Raw genomic sequence first — 23478 nt, forward strand, 5'->3', positions numbered from 1 at the left:
TTGCATTTGAAAAACAATACGTCGGCAAAAGCATTTCCTTTCGATGTAAAAATGATTAAAAGGCTTTAGATTAATTAAAAACTTGTATTATTTAATTGGAACCATTGATAAGATTTATTTATATTTTAGGTTGTATTTGATATGCACTGACGCGAAAATCACTAATAGTATATCAATTTCTGATCCCTCTAATCTATTACTCACCAGTTCATTTCTACCAACTTTAACCTATGTTTCATATAGGGTTTTTAGCCCATGTTCTTTTTGAACTATCTTTGTTTGTTATGTTATAAATTAACTAATAATAAATTTTTTTTCGAGTGAATAGATGTTTCTGTTTAATTTTTCAAAAAGAAAATGCATTTTGTTCCTCTAGAAATAAAAAAAAACTTCTTTTAGTTATCCTTTTTTAGATCCACTCGGTGCTAAAAGGAAATTTAGACTTAAGGCTGCATTGGAAACTTCCCATATAGAGCGCTATTTTAAAGTGATGCTACTTAAAAAACATGCAACCTAGGAATCTGCCCTAATAAAATTACAATATCTACGTCGAGAAATAGTAATGCGTTGCATTAAACTGAAAGTGCGTGTTTATCTCTCACTGCTCGCCTCTCATTGGATGTTAAGGATTTTCATATTTTAGAGTGGCCAACTGAACTCAGCAGCAACGTAAAACCGCCATATTTAACAGAGTGCCGTGTGGAGATTTCTGAATGTTTATTTGACTGTATAAAAATCTAGTGATCAGTTGGATCATGTCCTTTGAACAAACCACTACTAAAGGTAGAATTAAGATGGTGCCTAAGCCCATGGGTCTGTGTAGAAAATTGAATTTTATGGATACTGAGGATGAAAATATGAACCAATCTTCTTATGAGGAAGGATTGAATTCAAGTGAAGAAATGAGTGAATTTGCTGATAGTGGTGTTGTTACTAGCAGCCCTATTGATAAAGAAAAGGAGAGAATTTTTCTTCTGAGTCCAACTAAGACTAGGTATCCTTGTGGAGGATTTGACAGTTATCAGCCTAATGTAGGCTTACCCCCAATGTCACCACCTTATAAGAGGGTTAGAGCTTTGAGACTGACTGAAGAACCAAATACTCCTAAAACATTAGTCGAAAAATGTACACAGCCAGTGAATCCATTGCTGAAATTATCTTGTGTTGCATCCCTTAAGAAATGTCCAGAAACACCAGCTCCTCTTTTCAGACAAAGATCTCTAAGTTTAAGGTAAGCATGACTAGGCCCATTTTTATTTTAGCCTATTTTTTTTTTTTTTTTTTTTTAATATTTGGGACAAGCCCATAAGTTGCCAAGGTTAGGCTAGCTTACTAGTCCAGCTGGTGTAGGTCTAATGTTATTCCTGATAGTGCACAGTAAAGCTATAGAATAGCAGCTCTATAGAAGGAGACATGCTAGAACAAAAGGAGACATTTTTACACTAGCCTACTAATTGTATGCTTGTTTTCTACCTTTTTTTTGCATTTTTGACAATCATCTCACATATAGCACTAGGCTAGCCTGCATAAAAAATGATGTTGTTTTTACTTTACAATATGCAGCAAGTTTGAATTAATCACACAAACACTTTTTATGTCAGTTTTCATCCATCTTTTGAAATAAATTTTTGAAAATATAAATTCACTTAATTTAGAAGTAAGTAAGTAGGCTAATTGGATTAATGGTACTCCTTGACTACTAAGGTCCTTCTATCAGTCTGGCAGTGTGTTGTGACATAGGGGATTGATTTCTGGGCCCAGTATTATCAAGCAAAGGTCAAACCCACTGTGTTGCTACAGGACTCACTTAATTTACCTTAAAACACAGCTATCAGCTTTGAAAAACAATGATTTGCAATGAATAGGCCTATTTAAAATAATTCAAGAATGTGTTTTTAATGGATCAGTCAAACATTTTGTGGATTTATAATCCACATTATTGTGTTCTATATTGTTTTGTTGGAAACCAAGTTTTAGGCAGAGGGACAGCTGAGCTTATGCTTAAGCAGAAGGGATCTAAACCCTTAAAATTGCAAATAGCATCAATTTTCAAATCTAATAGCTGTGTTTGGATAAATCAAATGAGACCAGTGGCAGATCCAGGGGAGAGGCAAGGGGGCATGCCCTTCTAAAATAATCTAAACTAGTGTAATTTACTTCATTAATGCAAAGTTTACATTATTAAATGCTCCTACCACAAGTTTATTGGATCAACCTATTTTGCACCCTCCCCCCTAAAAATCCTGGATCTGCCACTGAATGAGACCATATTATCATAAAATTTTGATTAATAAAAGGGCATTGAAATGTAGAAATACAGATCATAAAGTCAGAATTTCATCATTTATGTTAGATTTTATTTAGCCTTGGGATATATATGAGACTACTAGGAGAGGGGGTTGGGGCTGAATTGCCAAAATGTGAACGAAACCATGAAAATAAGTCTAGAATTAGCAAAAAGGTGTCCCTTTTGTCTCCTTACTGGAGAGCTGGCTACTCCCCAGGCTCAACAGGTGGAGGCTACTATTAAACTTTACCCTCCAATACCCCTCTCTCCTATTGGTCAAACAGGCTGTATACCCCAAATTATACTTACTCAATTAAATTTTCAGATGCTGAACCTGCTTTTGTTTTACTCATTTGCTGTTTAAATCAATTTAAAAAAATAGTCATGTAAAGGAAATTTGTTGTGCATATGTTATCATAAATGTTTGAAATTTGTGAATGTCAGCATTCACTGGTGGATGTCCAAATATCTCTTTTTCTCCTTGGATTTAGTCAGCATTGCCATTCAACTTTTTCAGTTTAATGAAAAGTTTGATGATGACATGCTTGGTTAGCTTAGTTTAGGTTTTTAACCCATATCTGATATTTATAACCAGATTTTACCTAAACTAAAACTAACATAATCTAACCTAACTTTAGCTTTTGTCATCATAGCTTGCATACAACTGAAAAGCTGACTTACAAAGCCAAAGCTAATTTAATCTAAGCAGAAAAAAGGAATTTTTGACATTCACCCATGAATGTCAACATCAACCAGATTTTAGACATTCATGGTAACAAATAGGCCTACACAATTGTTGTGGCATATATTTGGTAATTTTTTTTAATTCAAAGATTATTGAGATAGCTAATAAATAGCCTAGAATTACTTTTCTATTTAGAATTCACCCTGAATCTTAGTCTAAAATTTGTTTCTTTTGCAGAATCTTTTGATTAAGTTACAATTTTTTTTTAATTTCCTTGTTTTGTTTTATAAAAATGCCATTTTGTTTACTGGTGCTTTGATACAGCATGAAGCAGAAAAATAATGAATTCTTCTGATGCAAATTATTATCTGTGATGAAAAAATCACACATCCTCCTAGATTCTATTAATCAAGTTTTTCATGGAGCTGGAGGGATTCAGAGGTAGGCCACATGGTTGTGGTAGAAACAGCCTAGACTTTGAATCCTTTTAGCTCCCCAAATGTAAACCAAAAATTTTTTTTACACTTCATGTTTTTTGTGTCTCAAGCATTTTTCAATTGGAACATCTATGGTCTTCAGTGCATATTTAGTATTTCCTATTTAATGGAACAGCAAATAATCAGTAAACAAAACATCATTTCTATAAGAGAAAGTGTAAAGAACTTGGTAAATTGATGAAAAGAATTTGTAACAGAACCAAATTTTATATTTAGATCCAGAATGAAATACTGGCTCTAAACATAAGTCTATTTCTTAGCTATCTCAGTAATATGTGAATTGAAAAACTTACCATGTATTTGACTTTTAGGGTAGGTGTGGCTAAAGTCTATGGGTATGCTTTAAGGAATAATATTGGCAAGTATTTTAGAATGTTTTCAAGTATCCTTAGCATTTCCTTGAAAGTGGGAATGCAGCACTAATGCTGGCTAAATTTTCAGTTGTCTCAATTTAGTTATTGATTATGAGTAACAGCCTAGAAAAACAATTTTGTTGCCATGTTCATGCCAGTCATCAGCATCAATACATTATGATAAAATTGTAAAATCTATTCATTTTCCCTTTTACTTTTATTAATTCTTCCTTTTTTGTCCTAGCTGACATTAGATAAATAGGTAAGTTGAATGCTCACCCTTGGTATCAGTTAATAGTTTAGTTTGAAATCTGATTAGAAAAATAGACAACAACATTAAGTTCATGGTCTATAGATTACTGCTTTTAATGGATTTGACAGAATGAAACATTTCAAATTTTTGTCTTAAGTATTTATGTTTGACAATTTGAGGGATGATGGAAGGGGCCCTTTGTGCACAGATATTCTCTTGAGCGCATATATATGCATACAGATTTTTTTTTAGGGGGGGGGGGGTGTAAAATCACAACTGTAGATTCAAGGTGCATTATATTTGGTACTTAAAAATAAAGATTACTCTCTCCCTTTTTGTTTGCAGGGGGGGGGGGCTGTTTCCTGCTAGATATATACTAAACATGCTCATCCCTTTAATATTGCATTTATGCATCTTCTCAAATTAAATGCTTGTTTGAAATTTCTATCATGCCGTGAAACTTTATCTTAGTTCTGAAATTTAAATATGGTTTCAGCCACCATGCAAAAAGTGAGGTAGTAAAGTAGCAATGCTACTTTTCAGTTTTCAAATTTGTTGGCAGATTTTGTCTGAAAATACAATTTTATATATTAAAATACTTTTTGCTCAAAGAAATGCTGTCAAACATAAGTTGTGCTGCTAAAGTGTCTGCAGCTTTTGGAATTCTGTCTGATTCTGCTATTGGCAGCTTTGGAACTTTTTCCATACCTGGGTGTCAGTGACACATTAACAAATTGATTTTTTTGGGAGGAAGGGGGGATTGCTGAATCAAATGAAATTTTTTGTTATGTAGATGTGTATTAGTGCTTAATTCATATTTGCTGCTAAATTATTGTAGATAATTATCAAATTTTGTTGGTTGTGCATAGCTATCCCTGCATGTAGGGCTATATTCATTTATGCTATATTTTACTGTATTTCTAGTTTTCTGTTCAGTTCTGCTTTAGATTTGTCTATTCTGAGAACCCTAGCCTTCCATTTTTTATTTTAAATGTGTACTTTTCAAATTGTATTATTGTGCTCAAAAGTGTAAGCTTCTAGTTTAATCTGAACAGCAAATTCAGTACACATTTTTTATTTTATATTTTCTAGTTATATTAGATGGCTAAATTTACCATATTTCTTCACTTTTGTACCTCCTTCCTTTAGGATGATTCCATAAGTGCAAAAGTATATGTTAGTCTTAATCAAATAAATTGAATATCTTTTAGGTCCAGATCTGGTGGTGCAACTCCAGTTGAGAGTGAAAGATTATCATCACCCCCTGTAAACCAGTTCACTCCCAAAAACTTAGACAACCCTAAAAAGAGAACAAGATCCAAAACTCTTCTGACAGATGTTAATGATCTGATGTGTGATGATGAGAGTGATGATGAAAAACCACCTAAAAGGATTGCTTTGCAGGAGGTTAATATATCACGGTATCACAAGGTAATCATTTCTTTTGAATTGCATCCATTCAATGTTTATTCAGGTTAGCCTTTTTGCAATCCAAGTTGTTGTTTTGTAACTGATTTTTTTTTCTAACCCAATTAATTTTACAAGTATATAAAAATTAAAATTCTTATCTGTAAAGTTGTCAATTCTTATATATCTAGGTATAATCAAAATAACTATGACATAAAAGGAAATTTGTACTAAACGCTTGTTAAACAAACATTGAAAGTAGAAGGCTAGTTTTCATGTACACATTTAAGGTCTTCTACTTTTCTTAAATGGGGTTCCTTTTCCTTGACCAATTTGAATTTCCATCAAAAGCATAATGTGGTGTGATATATCATGAACAACAACAGTATAGGAGTCAATTGCCATATTAAGAAAAATATTGCTGATCAGCAATATTTTAACTCAGTTTTGCAATATGAAGAGGCAATATAATTGCAATATAAATAAAATCTTTAAGGTGGAATTTCATTTTGTTGATAAAAGAAATGTATTAAAAACTCATAAAGTCAGATTACAAGAAAAAGTACATTTAGAAAAATTCAAATTTTATTTTTATTATAGTTATCCTTGTTAAGAACATAACTAGGCAAAAGTTTTAATGTTAAAAAAAGAAAATTGTTGACTAGTTTGTTGTTTGCCTTATTTTGATACAGGTCGGTTGAATAACAAGGAGCTCATTACTATCACTTGACAATATTAGTTTTTTGTGGTTCTTTTTTATTATTATCTCTCAAGAAAGTTCAGTTGCAACTGACATTTTGTGTTCAGTGTTCAGCATATTACATGAACTGAACAAGCTATTTTCTTTGATTGTACTACATTTCACAGCTTCTTCTATTGCTTATTAGTTAAAAAAAGCTCTCTCCTCAATGAACTTACAGCTTATACTATCACAATTGCTAGGGATGCTGTAAAAGGGGGGGGCATAGTTGGAATCAAAAGATTGAGGTTGAAACAGGATCAGAATCGAAATTGGGGGAAATATTGGCATTGTCCAATCACCATTTATAATATCTTTACCATTAGAATAAGGGGAGGGGGATCCTCTCTTCAATAAACATTCAAAAAATTGATTGCTAAAATTAAGATGTTAAAGTCTTGTATTGAGAAATAGTAATGTATGATAATTTGGATTTATATATTACGGTCTTTCCAAAACATGCCCGCTTAGAGGACGGGGGGGGGGTAGGAGGGGGATATTCCTATGAAGTTGTAGTCTAATATACTTATTTATGTTAGACACCTATCCTACCCCTTCCCCTAGCAAAAATCATCAAACCCCTCATACCCAACCCACCCCCTCTCCCATACCCTTAAATTAATGATAAATACAAGTAATTCAATAAATAAAATAATTTTTCAACACTGCATTGCAACATACAGCAGCACAATTAAATTTATTTTCTTTAGGTCTAATCAGCATTTTTTTTTTTTTTCAGATTAGAAATTTTGGTCAGTTATGTACTGCTGTTCTTCATGATTTTTTTTTCTCAAGAAGGAAGATTGGAAAAGGGCAGCACCTTAATATATATATATATATATATATATATATATATATATATATATATATATATATATATATATATATATATATATATTCAATAATTCAAAACTATATTCAATAATTAGGTGATATTAGGATAACAGTCCCAGATATTGTTAAGTATTAATACTTGGTCATATTTTGCAGGAATTTCATGAAATAAGGAAAATTGGAAGTGGTGATTTTGGCACTGTATATATTTGCCGTAATAGATTGGATGGATGTGATTATGCAGTAAAGAAAAGTTTGAAGCCTGTAGCTGGCAGTGGGAATGAGTAAGTCATAGTAAACTTGCCTATGATTAAGTTTTAGTAGGCTATGCTGAAATTAATAGGTGATAAGGATTTGTGGTAAAGATAGTGTTTTCTACAATATATAAAACAAAGCTTTACTAATTATCATGATTGCCCCCTTAAGGGCAACCTAGTAGAAAACGAACCCTAACCCACAGTAACCAAAAATTTAAAAATGCACATGGAAAAAAAACCTGTCAAGTAAGGAAGAGTAGCCATTTGAAGCTGATTCAGGACTGGTAACTATTATTTCAATTAATCTTAATGACAAAGTTCACTGCAAAAACAAAATTGTGGGAAATCTGAAAAATAGCTGAAACCCCGCAAAATGGTGTTGGATCAAATGAAAAATGCACCATCAGTGTCACCATAGCCAGAAACCCCATTTAGGAGAATTGTAGTCCCCCATCTTACACTACAAGGAAAATCACTTTTGCTGCAGAAGCAATGATGCGTCTCCTTTTTTCGTTAAGAAACGTGTATATGACCACCATGGATGCCACGAACAATTTTCTTGGGGGGAGAGTCCCACTAGAATTTTTGTTGGGGTATTCACATAGTAGCATACTAATTAAGTGGTCTAGTATTAATAAAAGTAATGTTTTTATGCCCCAAATACTGATATTTCAAACATATTTGGTAAATACCGATCATAAAAGACAACGCTGGTGTATCAACAAGACTGATTGGAGATAACCAATATTTGGTGATGACACCCATTTCACTGGGTGTTGTGCAATGGTTTGATTGTGTTTTGGAAATAAAGTTTAATGATGGCATCATTTTTCTATGTAATTATCTTGATTAACTGTGATATTTAATCTTAAATATTTCTGTGGAATAAGCGAAACGCATCATCTATAGTTATTATTTAGCAAGGCACCTACATAAGATTTTGTTTCAGGAGGGGGAGGTCACAACTTGGAAAGTTATAAAAATAGGTGAATGATATAAAAAAAACGGGAAATTATAGGGGAAATGCCAATGCTTGAGGTCTGATGTGGGCTAATGGCTGAAAAGTCCCTCTGTACTGATCCCTTTCAAAAAATTGGAATAATGTATGCTTTGGAATGTTATTTTTTCTTAGGATTTTTAAGTTAAAAAGAACTATTAAAAAACAGATTCTTACTATTATATGCTTTGACATAAAACTAGGGCACAGGTTGTGCTAACTTCTTTGCTGTGTAAATAAATAATTTTATCATAAGCCATGGTCATATAATTTTATCATAACCTGCTAGATATCAGTTTGTTTTAATCTAAATGTATTGTCAAATAATTTAATCATAAGCTGGTAGATATATACTTTCTGTTATTCTCAATCAGATTTCCAAACAAAACAAATACTCTTTTGTGTTTTTAGTAACAAAATCAGGTACTTTAAAAGATATCCTGTGCACAGTAGAAAAAATAATAGTACATTTTATTATAAACCAAATAAGGCTATACAAATACAACACAGTATTCTGTAAAACACATCACAGTGTCATGTTATACACTACAACACAGAAAAAAAAACGCTTTGCTATTAAAGTGTTGGATCAATTAGACAGGCGTCTTCTGAAATAGATATTCATGCTCAATGGGATCAAACTGTGAATATAGCCTCTAAAATATCCATTGGTTTAAAACAGGGGTATTTTTCTACCATGTCAGTTTTCTATTTTGTGACATTGACTATTTTTTGACATTGTTGATCTGTAGCAAAAAGGGGTAATCAAGCCTCAATTTGGTTTATGGAACGAATCTGTGCTATTTTTGGCTGACGATGTGGTCCTCCTAGCAAAATTTTCAAGTCTGTTACATATTATAACTGAATATTTAGATCTAGAAAGACTGCAGTTAAATAAATGGAATAATTAGAAAAGTAAATAAGAATAAAGATGACGTTTAGAAGTTTTTATTTAGAGGAATGTATGTTATTGTAAGTTAAAAGGGCGAGTACTTGTGTTACATAATAATATCTGACGCTGTCAGACAGTAAAGTATTAAAACGTATTCCTGTAAATGAGACGCTGAAAGGGGAGGGGGGGGGGTGAACAATTCGTATTAGAATAAAAAGATATTAATAAGTAGGATTATAGGGGACCTATATATTATGGGGGAATTAAAGTGCACAGGGACTTAAATATCCCCAGTCACATTACCAAAATCGTTGTATGGACTGCACCAATAATGCATAACAAGGTAATTAAATGCGATTTAGGACACTCCTTGTCAATAAATAGGAAACTTCAGTTGCCAAGGTTTAGGAAGAAAGGCCTTTTAAACTAGTATATTACGAATTAGAATAAAAGTTTAGAATTCTAGAATAGAAGTCTAGAATTCTCGGAAGTCCCATGAGTGAAGAAATAACCCACCCCTTCTCTCCCACTTTGAAATCTAATTGAAGGAACTTCTCCTTATAAAAAGTGAAAATAATTGCCTAAAACGGGCCTTTTTAATTTCGTGCCCTTCCCCATAAGGGTCAGAATTGTCTGCATCTATTATTACACAGACCGGAATATTTGCCGGTATTGCATTAGTGCAACAAAATGGATTTATACATAGCTTTATTGTGTCTCGGAGTGCATTATAGTTCAAAGCTTCTAACCCATCTACCTATGGGCAAACTTGACTGTATCTATTGGCATTAACATGTGAATTGGCCAGTTTTACTTTTGACAACCCACCTAATTTTAATTGTACTGCCTGAATGGTCAACATCCTTGTATTTACTTTGGGGATCAGAAAAATCCTCATTCTAATAGCTCTCAAACAAGAAACAGCTACGAATTTAGATGAAATCTGCGTTTCTCGTTTCAAATGCAAATTTGTCTTATTTGCATTTTACTCTGAAATAAGTCTTCATTCAGGAAATGTCAGTTTTATGTCAACTGTGTGCTAATCTTAACCAATTTTCATGCTTATTTTTGTTAATTTTAATAGGTTCTTAATTTCCTCCTTTTGGAGAGTTTGGTCTTTGGAGATCCAAAGCATGGTTTGTTAAGTCAAGTAAGGATAGCGAAATAAACGGATCAATATAGCAGCGTACATGCTAGGATCTGTTGCTACTTACAAAATGTATTTGCGAGATCTTTGGAATGGCTTTGGGAATCCAGTTAAAACTTACTTGGAGTGTTGGAGGCGGGGGGGGCAAGCAGACCTCTAATCTTGACTTGGAGTAGAGGAAGGGTTAAAAATTCTAGTCCCCAATCAGTTTGAATTTGTTGGTACTATAAAGTCCCTGTGGATCTAGAACCCATTCCCTGGGAAGTAGCAATGTAAACCGAAAAATATTATGTTTACCCTGGGTTATGAAATTAGGGTACCTGCAATAATTGAGGAAAAGCTTGGTGGATCGAATTAACTTTCAGGAGATTGTTGGGGGACAAAGTGCACCTCTAATTTTTTAATTTTGTATTTAGAGAGAGGGGAAGAAGCCGCCAACGAATTTGCGTCTCCCATCCACCCAAAAGTTTTTGTACTATTAGCCCCAATATAACTTTGAATGTATTCACGATGAAAACATTGAGACAAGTCAACAGACAGTAGTTCTGTATGCGCCCAGGCTATCAAAATAGCATAGCTGTAATATCTCGGGAACGATTGGGAAAATCGAGTTGAAAATTTTAGGGAGTGTTTGAAGAGCGGAAGGGAATCCAATTATCATATTTGCATAAAGGGATAAGAGTGCCAAAACTTTTTTGTGTTCTACATGATGTTTCGCCGAAAAAGGAGGAAATTATTTATTTTCGCATAATCTCAAAGCCATATCCGTAATTTCTTAGATCGAGGGACCTGTATTCACAGAAAAAATACAAAACAATATCGTTTCGCCTGAAAATTGGTCAACAAAAATTGGTTAATTTTTTGTATCAACTCGTGGCTCTGAAAATGGGCCCAAAATTGTTTTGTCTCTAAAAGGCTTGCAATTTACTTGGGGTTATAGGAAGGAGAGTGGCGGTTCTGACCTTTCTTGTACTCGGGACTCCGAAAAATTTTCAGGCCAGGTTTTGACATAATTTTCATTTATTAACAAAATTTGAATACAAAATATCACAAAATATGTTCGGTGTACTTACTTTTATTTTCAAGGAATTGTGATGAAGATATGGGAAAAAATGAAAATTTTTGGTTTGAGACTTCGGTTTGAAGTTTCAAGCTGTTCATAACAAAAAATTTATGCGCTCCTTTGTGAGGGAGTTGTTTATTTTTTTTTTCGTCTGCATTTGTCTCTTTAGCCAAAATATTCAAGGAGATAAGTTTCAAGTCAAGGAAAAAAAAATTTGACCTTTTAAGGCCGAAATATTTTTTTTCGTACTTTAAATTGCTGTTGACCTAAAGACAATGCTGTAATAAGGCCGTATCCAGGGGTCCAGGGGGGGGGGGCTAGGGAGTTTGAATCCCCCGAAATGTTTTTACAACTCATAAAAACGGAACAAAAATTAATATAAATAAATTTTTAATGCGCTTTTAAAAAGTTCTTCTTTGTAAAACCCCATCCCCCGAAAAAATCCTTTGTACACCCCCCCCCCCCCCGAAAAGAATCCTGGATACGGCTCGCTGCTGTAAGTTTCAAATTGATCGGAAAATTTTTTTTTTACACTTTCCAAACCCCTTAAAACCCTAACTCTCCCCAACAAAACGCAGGATCCTCTTTGGACCTGAGAACATTCGCTGAAAGTTTCGAAGTAGATGTCATGTAATCCCCGGGGGTATATTTATTGAACCTTGACTTTATTGAAACTTTAATCTGAACAAAATGAGCTCAAAATTGTGATTGGATGTAAGGGGGAGATAGGGAGTGGGCAGCAAAGAAGGGCACAGGAGGGAGTATGATGCCCTCCAATCACTTTCAACCCTTACAAAAGGCACTAAAACTTTCAGTTTCGAATCGAATGAGTCTCCTCTGCCAAAGAAAAATACCTCTTCTATTAACTTTGAAATCATATTTCTTACCCTGTATCTTTTTGTCTGATTAATACCTTTTTTAGGAAAATGGCAATTCGTGAAGTTCAGGCTCATGCCATTTTGGGCAAGCATCCACATGTTGTAAGATATTATTCAGCCTGGGCTGAAGATAATCATATGATTATTCAAAACGAATATTGTAATGGCGGGAGTCTTGCTGATGAAATGGAAGACAGGTTCAAGTCTGGCAAAGTTTTAACAGAAGCGGAATTGAAGAACATCATGTTTCAAGTTGCAGAAGGGCTAAGGTATGTATTCGCTAAGTTACACTGCTAGGTAAGGTTCAGCCTCAGCTTGAACGCGTTTGATGATTTTCCTGACTTGGGAAAAACTTTTTTTTTGTTTACTGTTAGCTTTGCCTCTTCATATGCTTCAAGAGTGGTCGAGGAGGGGTGTGCTAGCTCTCAATTTTTGAATGTTACTGTTGATTCTTTGAAACTTGAGTTATTCTTTTGCTTGATCTGTTTGAGACTTTTTTAGACTTTACTGAGAAACTCTAATATTGAATTTCTAAAATTTTATTTGGTCCAGAACACAATTATCATCAAAGATTATTAATTATATGTTACTATCGTCATTCAGGTATGTATGCAGGGAGAGAAGGCCCGAGTCCCCCATTCCCCCCAGCAATAACTCTGTTTCTTTGAAATCTTTGTGTTTTTTTAGATCTTTTTTCTCAACTTTCTTTTGCTGGGCTTCATAATTTTTTTGCATTCCAGAAAACAATTATCATCAGTAATCATTAATAATTCATTGATTTTATTTATGAATTTAATAATTTACTTACATCCTGGCATAAACAAAGACTGGCATAAACAAAAACTGGTATATTCAAGTACTTGCCCCCCCCCTCTCCCCCGAAAACTCAAGATTTTTTCTATATTTTTTTTTACTTTACAAGTAATTAATTTTTTTTGTGTTTCTTGAAATGTCTCCCCAAATTAATTGTTGTGTACTCGCCTACCTTCATACAAAAAGTTCAGTTTCATATATGCTCCTAATTAGTAAAGGTGGATAATATCGAAGTCTTTAGTACTAATAAGGGTGCGAAATGTTTTGTTTTCTGCTATTTCAACACAAAGTGATAAGGGATTCTTAACAATAGGCTTTTTAAGCGCACTCTGCGTCATCCTTGTGTGTACATACATCGTGATTGATGCAAATTTGAACTTCAGGGTTTCTTGTTCTACAAGAATAAGGTTTTTATTTTGTGGGAACATTTGGAAACCTTCTAGAGCTGCACCTTCTAAAATAGATCAATCCATAATCGTGTGTTGATACTATTGATAGTGCTTTTAATTTTAAATAGCAATTAAGGTAATTTACCTATTGGATTTATCTTGCTTGCACAATGGGTAGAACGTTAACATGACAGGTTTAAAATGGATTGTTTTTTTTTAAACTTTGTTTTCAAGCAATCCTTCATCCTTAAAATTACACCTAATTGCTGACCTTAATCTGATTTTGATTTTTTTTCTTTTTGTTTTGATCGATTGTCTCCTTTTTTCTCAGCATCAATGATTATGCATTCAGTAATTACTTTGTTTTGAATGGTCATTTTTAAGTGTTAAATTGCATGGATTGGAGGGTTAAGCGTTTGTGTTGAAGATTTTATGGATGATAACTTTGTAACAGTTTTTCCTTTGTTTCTGTCCCCAGTGTTAATTAAATATTGTATGTTTATTATTGAATGATTTTATTCGACTCTCATCTTCCTTGCTATTTTCTTAAAATTGGAACAAAAGAGCAGGATCAAGAATAAGGAGTAACAATATATATATATATATATATATATATATATATATATATATATATATATATATATATATATTAGACCCCAGTGCCGCACTGGCAGATCGACCGAACGCCGCTAACGAGAGGTCTGGTCAAACGCCGCCGAAGTGTCGTAACTGTCGCCGGCGCGCCGCCACTGACAGTGGTGGCGGCGTTCGGGCGACTTTAAATAATTTTTACGGCAATTCTTTATTGCGTCAACCACAAAGTTGGAGCTTTTACTTCTCGTGGGGTTTAGTATTTCGATTTTCCTGATTAGAAATCAAGCAGGGCTTGCACCATCCCCGAATTTTCGGGTATTTCCCCAAAAATCTATGCGTCACCCCAAAAAAAAATTTTGTTCCCCGAATCCCCGAAAATCACGCAATCACGGTGCCACCCCTAGTGATTTATCACCAGTGACTTTCCCTGCCAAATATTATTTTGTATGCCATAATTCTTCACTGCTGTATTGTTCATTAATTTTCCTCTCTTTGTTACTTTGAATAAAAACCAAACAGATGCAATATGCTATTGCAAATACTGCAGAATAAACAGTTCTTCATATGTTGACAAAAAAAAATATCGTCTTTATGAAATGAGTTTAAATCATTTCGAATGCAGTTTCCCAAGCGCTATTTCTTACATCATTCTTAGACAAGAATTTTTTTTTCAAGTTTAATAGAATTATAGAACGAATTCACTACTATACAGCTTCAGCCTTTTGTTGGATTTTGAAATTGGCAGCCGACATATTGTTTATACAGCTGAATTGTAAATTTGCAGTTGTTTTGTTTTTTTTGCTGTTTTTAGGTAAGATTTTCTTAATGTTTAATGCTCAATTATTGAACGCCCGATAGAAAATATAATCTTCTTTCAGGAACATTTTTTCCCCCCCCCCCCAAAAAAAAAAATTAAAAAACAGCCGTCGGTTGAGACAAAATTTAGATATAGACTAAGCGATGTACAAGGTTGGGGAATTAAAGATTGAACCGGAAGTTACCACAAAAATATGATTCCTAAATAAATTGTAAATTATTGCCTATATGGGAGGGGGATAGGGGGCTATCATTTTTAAATGATAATACATCATTTTTTATTGAAAGCAGGGATGCCAAAAAAATAATTATTTTTTTTATTTAAAGTGGAGACAGAAGAAAATGATATCAAATTCCTTGGGAAATCATTGAAATATTTTGATAGACCCAGGGCCCCCCCCTTAGGACATGTTCATTGTCTTGGGTATTTTGCGATTTCTCATAGGCTACTGGCCTTATTTGGCTTTTGTGTGTGCTCCCTTTTAATTTGATTCTTTGGATCTTATGGAATGCCATGGCGAATCTATCACTCAGTTTTCCAATAATTTGAGGTATATCTAAATAATTTCGACATTTTGTTGTTGTCTTTGTACCCCTTTACTCATACCCTCAATTTTTTTTTCAAGGAACACTAAGCTGTTTAACGTTATTTTGCGTGTTTGTTTGAACCATTTTTTTGTTTGGGGGAGGGGCAATTTTGGTTGGAAGGGGGGGCTACGAAAAAGACTCGAAAAATGAATAAAAAATGTACTTACATAGATTTTTGCTACTTTTTTGCGAGTCGGAAAAACATTTCAGAGGGGGTTCAAACCCCCTAACCCTTCCCCTGAATACGGGCTTGGTTCACGGTAATGAACTTTAAGAAAATAGCAAGGCCGTACCCAGGATTTGTTTTTTCGGAGGGAGCTATATTAAAAAAAAACGTCGAGGAGGGTTTTACACAAAAAAAAACTAAAAAAACGCATAGAAAATTTGTATCCATTTCTGTTACGTTTTTACGAGTCAGATAAACATTTCGGGGGGGGGGGGGTGAAACTTACGAGTCAGATAAACATTTCGGGGGGGGGGGGGTTGTTAATTATTCAGTAAATTATTTTTCTAATGAAAGCTGAGACGGTATCCTATCAAGGTGGTATCCAGAGGGGGGGTTTTTGGTAGGTATAATATTTAAATGATAATAGCTCGAAATTTTATTTATTGAAAGCAGGGATCCCAAAAAGTTCATTTTGTTTTAATTTAAAGCAGAGACGGCATCCTATCAAGGTGGTATCCAGAGGGGGGGGGGGTATAGAGCTATTATATTTAAATGATAATACCTTTGATTTTTTTTTTTTTTTAAGCAGAGGTGCCAATAAGTTAATTATTTTTTGTATTTAAAGCAGAGACGGTATCCTATCAAGATAGTATCCAGAAGGGGGGGGGGAATAGGGAGTTATTAAATTAAAATGATATTACCTTGATTTTTTTTTTATTGAAAGCAGGGATTCCAAAAAGCTGAAAAGATTACAAAATTAACAAGATTTTCGTGAGTTATACTTGATACAGAACTTGCATGATTTTATCTTCAAAAGGGAAAAGGAAATATGTGTCCAATCCGTTTTTTTCCCTATTTATGAAACGTGGTTAATTTCAAAACATTCATTCATAAGTATCAGGTAGATGCACACTGACACATCTTCCTGAGTTAATAAGAATAACGGCATTCGCGCCAAACCTTGCGCACTAGTGATACGGGCGTCCTTGATCAAGTGCCCAAGTTGCACTGAAGGGTCAGGTTATCATAAAAGCTTACTATTTGGGAAGTTCAAAGAGGAGTCTCTGACAGTCTTATGACCTCATGGTACTATATGTTGCAACGTTCTTACGTATCTACAGTGGTTTAAAAAATTCGATCACCCCACAAATGATTACCCAAAATATGCTCAAATGTAACATTTGGAATATTATAACACTTTTTTCAAAGCTTTGAAGAAAAGCAAAAAAGTCTAAATACCCCTAACTACGCTTGAAAGCTATTTTAAAAAGAAAATCTTTGGAGATTTCCATGGAAATGACCATAGCAGAAGCTTTGAGCCTGGTTCTCAAAGCCTGGGATCAAAGAGGAGTCTAAGTATTTTGACCACAGGTGACTTATTGTTGCGCCTTTCTTAAATTTGGTAATTCTTGTGAGCATTTGGAAATTAAAGCTTAAACTCAATAACTGATACTAAGCGTCCTAACATTTTGCTTGGATTAAAAGTGACGAACTAGGATGAACATTTCAACATCTTCCTGGAGCTACTTCACTCTGCATATTATTTCATTTGATTACACTTAAAACGGATGAGCTTTTCATTTTTTACCTAAGAAAATAGCTGGCACTTCATTTTTCTTCATAGCCAATAAACTATTAAGTGTTTTTTGTGTCATTGTAATTGAAGTGTTCTCGTGTGAAGTGTTCATCATGTATTTTTCAATTTGAAAAATTTACTCCTTTTAGATACAGTTTAGAATTTGACTGATATTAGGTATTTATCAGTTTATAATTTGGAATGAATCTCCAAAAGAAAAAATGAATAATATCCAAAAGAGCAGCCAAAAGCGATAAAAAGCAGCAGTTGAGCCTTAGACTACATAACGTATATTATATAAAGAAGCCAAAAAAAAAACTTTAAAATACATTTTTTTAAAATTGTTATTAAAAACCATTTTTTAATAAAAGAAGGGTTATTGGTACACAAAATGACCAAAAAAAAAAAAAAAAAAAATCAATATCAAAGTTGCCCCTTTAAAATTTTTTAAAGTTGAAAAGAAATATATAGGCAAAGGGCATTATTAAAAAATTAAGCTTCTAAATTCAAAGTTACATTCAAAGTTTTTACCCAGATAACTGACGAATTTTGTGATACGGTATTTGAAGTTTTATATGCAGTTATGCTCGATGAAAAAAACTACTAATTTTGATAATTAGTTATGTCAAGAATACATAGCTAATAGATACTTCAACTACTCGTATTATGCAAGGGTTCTGAAAAGCCAAACCCTTTCGTTTCTACCAGATTTCTACTTCTCTTGATGAATAACGAAGAAGACCAGCGACTTGTGAATTTTTGAAATCATGAATAGGCTCGAAACTTTTGCAGATTTAAGATCTAATTTGAGAAAGAATGATGAAAACATTAATGATTGTGGTCAACATTGATCCCGCCGGCGTCTTACCGGCGGCGCGGCGTGCTGTTTTTTGCCCCGCCGCCGCCGGTCTTCCCTCATCGGCGCGGCGCCGGGGTCTATATATATATATATATATATATATATATATATATATATATATATATATATATATATATATATATATATATATATATATATATATATATATATATATATATATATAAATATATATATATATATATATATATATATATATATATATATATATATATATATATATATATATATATATATATATATATGTGTTTGTATGTGTATTAAACAAAAGAGCCTGCTTCGTAGGTTTTTTGATGCCCACCCTCCCTTCGCTCAGGTGGAAGCTTGGGGCATTGGCCTTCGCGAATGGCCCAATCAGATCAGGTCTTTTTCGGTGTTAACTAAAATATATGTTACAAATAGAATGGGAATTTAATGGGACGTTTACATATATCAAATGCACCAGATAATTTTTTTTTTAGAATCTTCGCGAGCTTTTGATGGCCCTCGCTTCACTTAGGCTAAAAATACTTGCAGAAAAGTAAATTACTAATACATTTTAATTTTTATTTAAAGTGGTAAATGCAGTACACTATTAATAACAACATCCTAAACATTCAATAGTCCAGAACTTTGAAACACAAATTACCGCGTTTCAACAAGTTTTCGAAAATTTTTGCTAGTTCATTTGAATGATTTCCGCAATCATTGCGAATGTTCATTTTCAATTATTCAATCTTGTGTGAGCTATTACTTTGAACTTTACCCTTATGTGACCTAACAAATAAAAATCGCATGTAGTCAGATTTGTTGTTCTGGGAGGCTAAAAACCTGCGGAAACTACTGTGCATACTATTTTGACAATTTTCTTGACAGATGAAGACGAGACTATGCGTATTTCCAGCAACATTGTACCACGGTGGACGCTTCTTGGGTTTAACATCAAGTGTCCATGAAATTTTCGGAAAAGAATGTACAGTTTCCACAGGAAATTCTTGCAGCTGAAGCGAAACTTTCATTTTCAATTTTCGCATGTTTTCAAAGGGAACAATATTACTGTGTTTAGTAGTCTATGTTTGGCTTTAGCATCTGCAATTTCCTAGATGTGCGAAAATCACATTGCGATTGTAAATTTCATTTTTTAGCGAGAATAAGAAATAAGAGACTTGGCTTTTTTGCCTTTTACTTCAAGCTGCATATCTGTAGTATACACGTTTGCGAATATCATAACTCCACCGCTATTGATCAGCATGAAGACAAAAAGTGTCTACAAAGTTGCCGTTAGCTCTGTTCATTTCTATGTAGATGACACTTGATTTTTGAAAATATCCCATCTCCATGATATGGGAGTCCTTGACCATCACTGTCCACAAAAAATCCTAAGGATACGATGCGCTTAACAGAATCTCAAATGTTGATATACGACTTCGCTGCTGTAACGTAGAGCCCCCTGGACCGCCTCGTCAAGCAAGGACTTCTGCTATTCCTTTGCCAGATTGGCGACTAGGTGGTCAATTGAAGCCCATTGGCGAATTTCAAAAGTTTCGCAGAAGATGGGATTCTCTTCTGCCTCTCGTTTGACAAAGAGGTTGCACAAGACCGTGACGGATCGGAGCTAATTGTACAGAGTCTTGGATGTCCATTGAGGCGTTCGCATCAAGTCCCTCAACAGTTGCATGTAAGTATATGTTTTGAACTCGTAGGAACTCCAATCGCCCTAATTGTATTTAATTGATCTTTCAGGTATATTCATTCAATGCATCTTGCTCATTTGGATATAAAACCGGGCAACATTTTCATTTCACGGGAAACTCGGTATGACTCAGCTGACGACGGGTTCGAAGATGATGAGAATCCTGACCGTGATGATGTCACCTATAAAATAGGTAAACTTTTGGCCTTTTTTTATTTCTTACATTCCTTGTTTACGCTTCCTTTGGTTTTTTCGAATATCACAGCGAATCTGGACTATTTATTTCAGTTAGCTGTTTAAACGGAAGTCGTATTAAGGAGGGCGGTTTCAAAATTTAACCATGAAATATAAAAATGGTATGATCAGTTCAAGGATTTTTAGTTAAGGAGCAAGTTCAGTGTTTTAAGTAAGCCCTAAAGTGGCCTTTCTGGTTACGCATCAGGTGTACAAGCAACTGTAATAAAATAGAAAATAAAATGGTAAAGGCTTATTCTTTTTTTTAATTGATTGTGTGACCCACAACAATTGGTAAAATGTTCCATTTCTTATTTTATCAATTCATTTACATTTATTCCCCTGTCATACCCAAATCAATGTGAGTGGTCGAAAATTATAATAGAGATCACTTTATTTGCGTTGGTTAGTGGATGTGTTTCTATATTTTTGACTGGGCAAGTGATGTTTGCAATGCTACATTGCAGAGGCATCACTGTAACTGCATCACCAATTTCTGTTTGTACTCAGTGCCATTTCAATGAAACTTAAGACTTCAGTTTGTAAATTGTATCTAAAGGGTCCCGCATATTTGCTTGGAAATCAATTTATTCTATGCGCGTTAGTTACCTTAAGATGTTGTTTTTCTTTCTTAATCGTGTTTAACAACCATTGATGAAATTCTGAATTTGTAGCCTGCAAATCTTATGTAGAGTAGACTAGTTGAGGTTGTGGGACCTTCTACTTTTTGTTTACCTCTCTTTAAGTCGTAAATCAATCAAATACATCCAATACAAGCAATCTGAATTTTATGTCTGGATTTTTATGCAAAACAAGTCCGTTTTCTTTATGTTCTACTGAAATAGAAAGTTTTTCTAACTTCTGGTGAAAGGATAGTAGAGTATAAACAACATGAAATAAAGGAAACGAAATCAGATATGCACATATGAAAAAACCAAAGGTAAAAAGAAGATGAGACAAGTTTTATGCTTTTATCAGAAGAAAAAAAAAATGCTCAGGATTTAATTTAAAGAATCTTGATTTGTCTCAATTGGGTGTGGAGTTCCTCAACGCGCACGCATATTGAATCTTGGGACGGGACGCATTTTGATGGCGGCCCAAGTTTGTCAACACCCCAAAACAAATGAATTATGCAAAAATATAGGAGAATAAAATAGCAATCTGGGCATTCCAGGGAGGGAGGGAGGTATGGGTCAAAAAGTATTGTGGAGTAAATTGTCTCTTGACAAAATGTGAACAGTAGATAAAGATCTATTAAAGGAATCTCTGGCTTAACGATTAAAAAGAAGCTTGATGTCCCGTTTGATTTTGAAAACGATCATTTAAAAATAAAATATTAAAATAGCTAATTTTTTTAGCGTAGGCTTAGTAGACCGTACCAAACCCTGAATTTGAACAAGACAATCATTACTTTATTTGTTTAACATAATTACTAAAAAAAAATTGTAGGTGATCTTGGCCATGTGACCTCTATTAGTGACCCTCAAGTAGAAGACTTTGAAGAGGGTGATTGTCGTTATTTGCCATTGGAGATACTTCAAGATGACTATAGTCGGCTGGCCAAAGGAGACATATTCTCTCTTGGTTTGACTATCTACGAACTAGCTGGAGGATATCCCCTCCCGAAAAATGGTGACTTTTGGCAGAAGATTCGCCATGAAGGATACTTACCTCAGCTGCCAACATTATCTCTGGAATTTCATAAACTTCTACTGGTAAGAAAACCAACATATTTTACATCTTAGGTTATTTTTTAAAACACGTGATATATCCAGAACCTTTTTCTAAGACAAAAGCTTAATGTAAAATGAATGTTATGAGAAAGTCGGTTTTCAGATTTAGCAAAAATGTTTTTTCGGTTTAATTTGTTTTGTTTCCATTTGTATTTGGCAATTTCATTCATGCTGTCTGTTTTTTTTTTCGAATTGCCATTGAAGATGGCTACTTGAAGCTAGTGTGGAAATACGTACCTATAATAAGAAAAAAAAAGACTAGATTGTAAAAACAAGAGTAGTGTTGTCGTTGCAATGTTTTTCTTAAGGTAAATGTAGTATGCTCTAAAAAAAACTATTTGCGGAGAACCAATAGGCCCATGGCTAGATAATTGAGTCGATTGTAATACAAGGTCATAATTTGTATTTGGGGTAAACATGAATCATTTGAATCGCTAACACTCCTCATTAGCGCGGCTACAAAACAATATGGAAATAACGAACTTGAAACTCTGTCTATAAAATCAGTTTGTGGGGCACCAACGTTTTCTTTTTGTTGCTAGCTTCTGTTTTCTGGATGACTGTCAACTCTGCCTGTAGAGCTTGTGCATTCTAGATGCTATAAGCAAGGGCGCATCCAGGATTTTGCTTGGAGGGGGTATAGAATAAAAAAAACGCATAAAAAATTGGTTTATATATATTTATGTTCTATCTTTACGAGTTGGACCAAAAAAAAATTATGGAGCGGGGGGGGCCCAAACCCGATAGCCCCCCCTGGATATGGCCTTGGCCATAAGATATTATCTTAAAACCCTCTGGAGGATACTAGTAGTATTTGCTGACAAAGCATTTTGTTTTGTGTCGTTCTGCATCTTGTGGAAGAATGTTGTGTTGATACAACTTGTCTCTGCTGTAAAGGTAATCATCTTGCTAAAGCTGGACACCATGATAACTATCCATCCATACAGCTGCTGGTTATTTACTTACTAAGACTAATAGAACTATCAAGCTGATGTTACCATTTGTCTTGCCTAAAAAACAGCTTCAACGTCAAGTAAACTCGGAAATAACTGAGTCGTCGTCTTGGAAACGTAATTGAAAACTAGACACATAGAGACCATTAAACTACGACGAAAAGTCTAGTCTGCTCTGCATAATGCCAGTTCTATCAGCTACCGGGTTAGATTTATACAAGCTTCTATGAAAAACGCGATCTAAACAAGAATAAAAACTCAAATCTTTGAATTTTTGTTAGAATACCTGACTGCATTTTCACCAAAGCCCCATTCTCACGTGTGTGTAGCTTGATATCAATGTTTAGATAACGCCATTTTGGACCATTCAGAACTGCTCATTAAAATAGGAAACAAGATATAATTAGCCGAAAATGATCTTATCTAGAGATGAAGCCTAGCTAAGTTTACGTGAATCCTTCCCGACCCCTCACACACTCAAATGGGTTAGAGGGTGTGGCATTAGAGAAAACAAAGTTTGTTATAAATTGAAAAAGAGAAGGGTCCTTCTGCGTAAAACTCATTTTTTAATAGTGAAGGGGCCCCTAAGACATTTTAATATTATGCGCCTCGGCCATTCGAAACCTAAACACTTTCTGTAGAGATTAAAAATCTTGCTGGATTTGGGGATTGCTCCTGCTGTTTCCAATAGCACTCTGCAAAATCCCTAGATGTTTTCTTTATTATTGTTAAATCATAATGCCTGCTAGCATTTTTTGTGCAATCTCGTAACTTAAAG

The 23478-nt window shown here is 34.1% G+C and overlaps 1 protein-coding gene across 1 annotated transcript in view; it reads left to right on the forward strand.

Moving 5' to 3' along the window:
- The first annotated feature begins 496 nt into the window (after window positions 1-496).
- The window catches only part of Wee1 (Wee1 kinase), a 29194-nt gene continuing 6212 nt past the window's right edge, over window positions 497-23478 (forward strand). The window contains exons 1-6 of the mRNA XM_089088258.1: window positions 497-1231; window positions 5287-5506; window positions 7212-7339; window positions 12334-12558; window positions 19831-19973; window positions 21464-21729. Of these exons, the coding sequence (XP_088944384.1) occupies window positions 756-1231; window positions 5287-5506; window positions 7212-7339; window positions 12334-12558; window positions 19831-19973; window positions 21464-21729 (1458 nt within the window). The 5' untranslated portion in view covers window positions 497-755. The remainder of the gene's footprint in view (window positions 1232-5286; window positions 5507-7211; window positions 7340-12333; window positions 12559-19830; window positions 19974-21463; window positions 21730-23478) is intronic.

The sequence above is a fragment of the Artemia sp. Qi Xiang Cuo genome, chromosome 4 (assembly GCF_049724085.1).
Source record: "Artemia sp. Qi Xiang Cuo chromosome 4, ASM4972408v1, whole genome shotgun sequence".
Classification (NCBI taxonomy): domain Eukaryota; kingdom Metazoa; phylum Arthropoda; class Branchiopoda; order Anostraca; family Artemiidae; genus Artemia; species Artemia sp. Qi Xiang Cuo.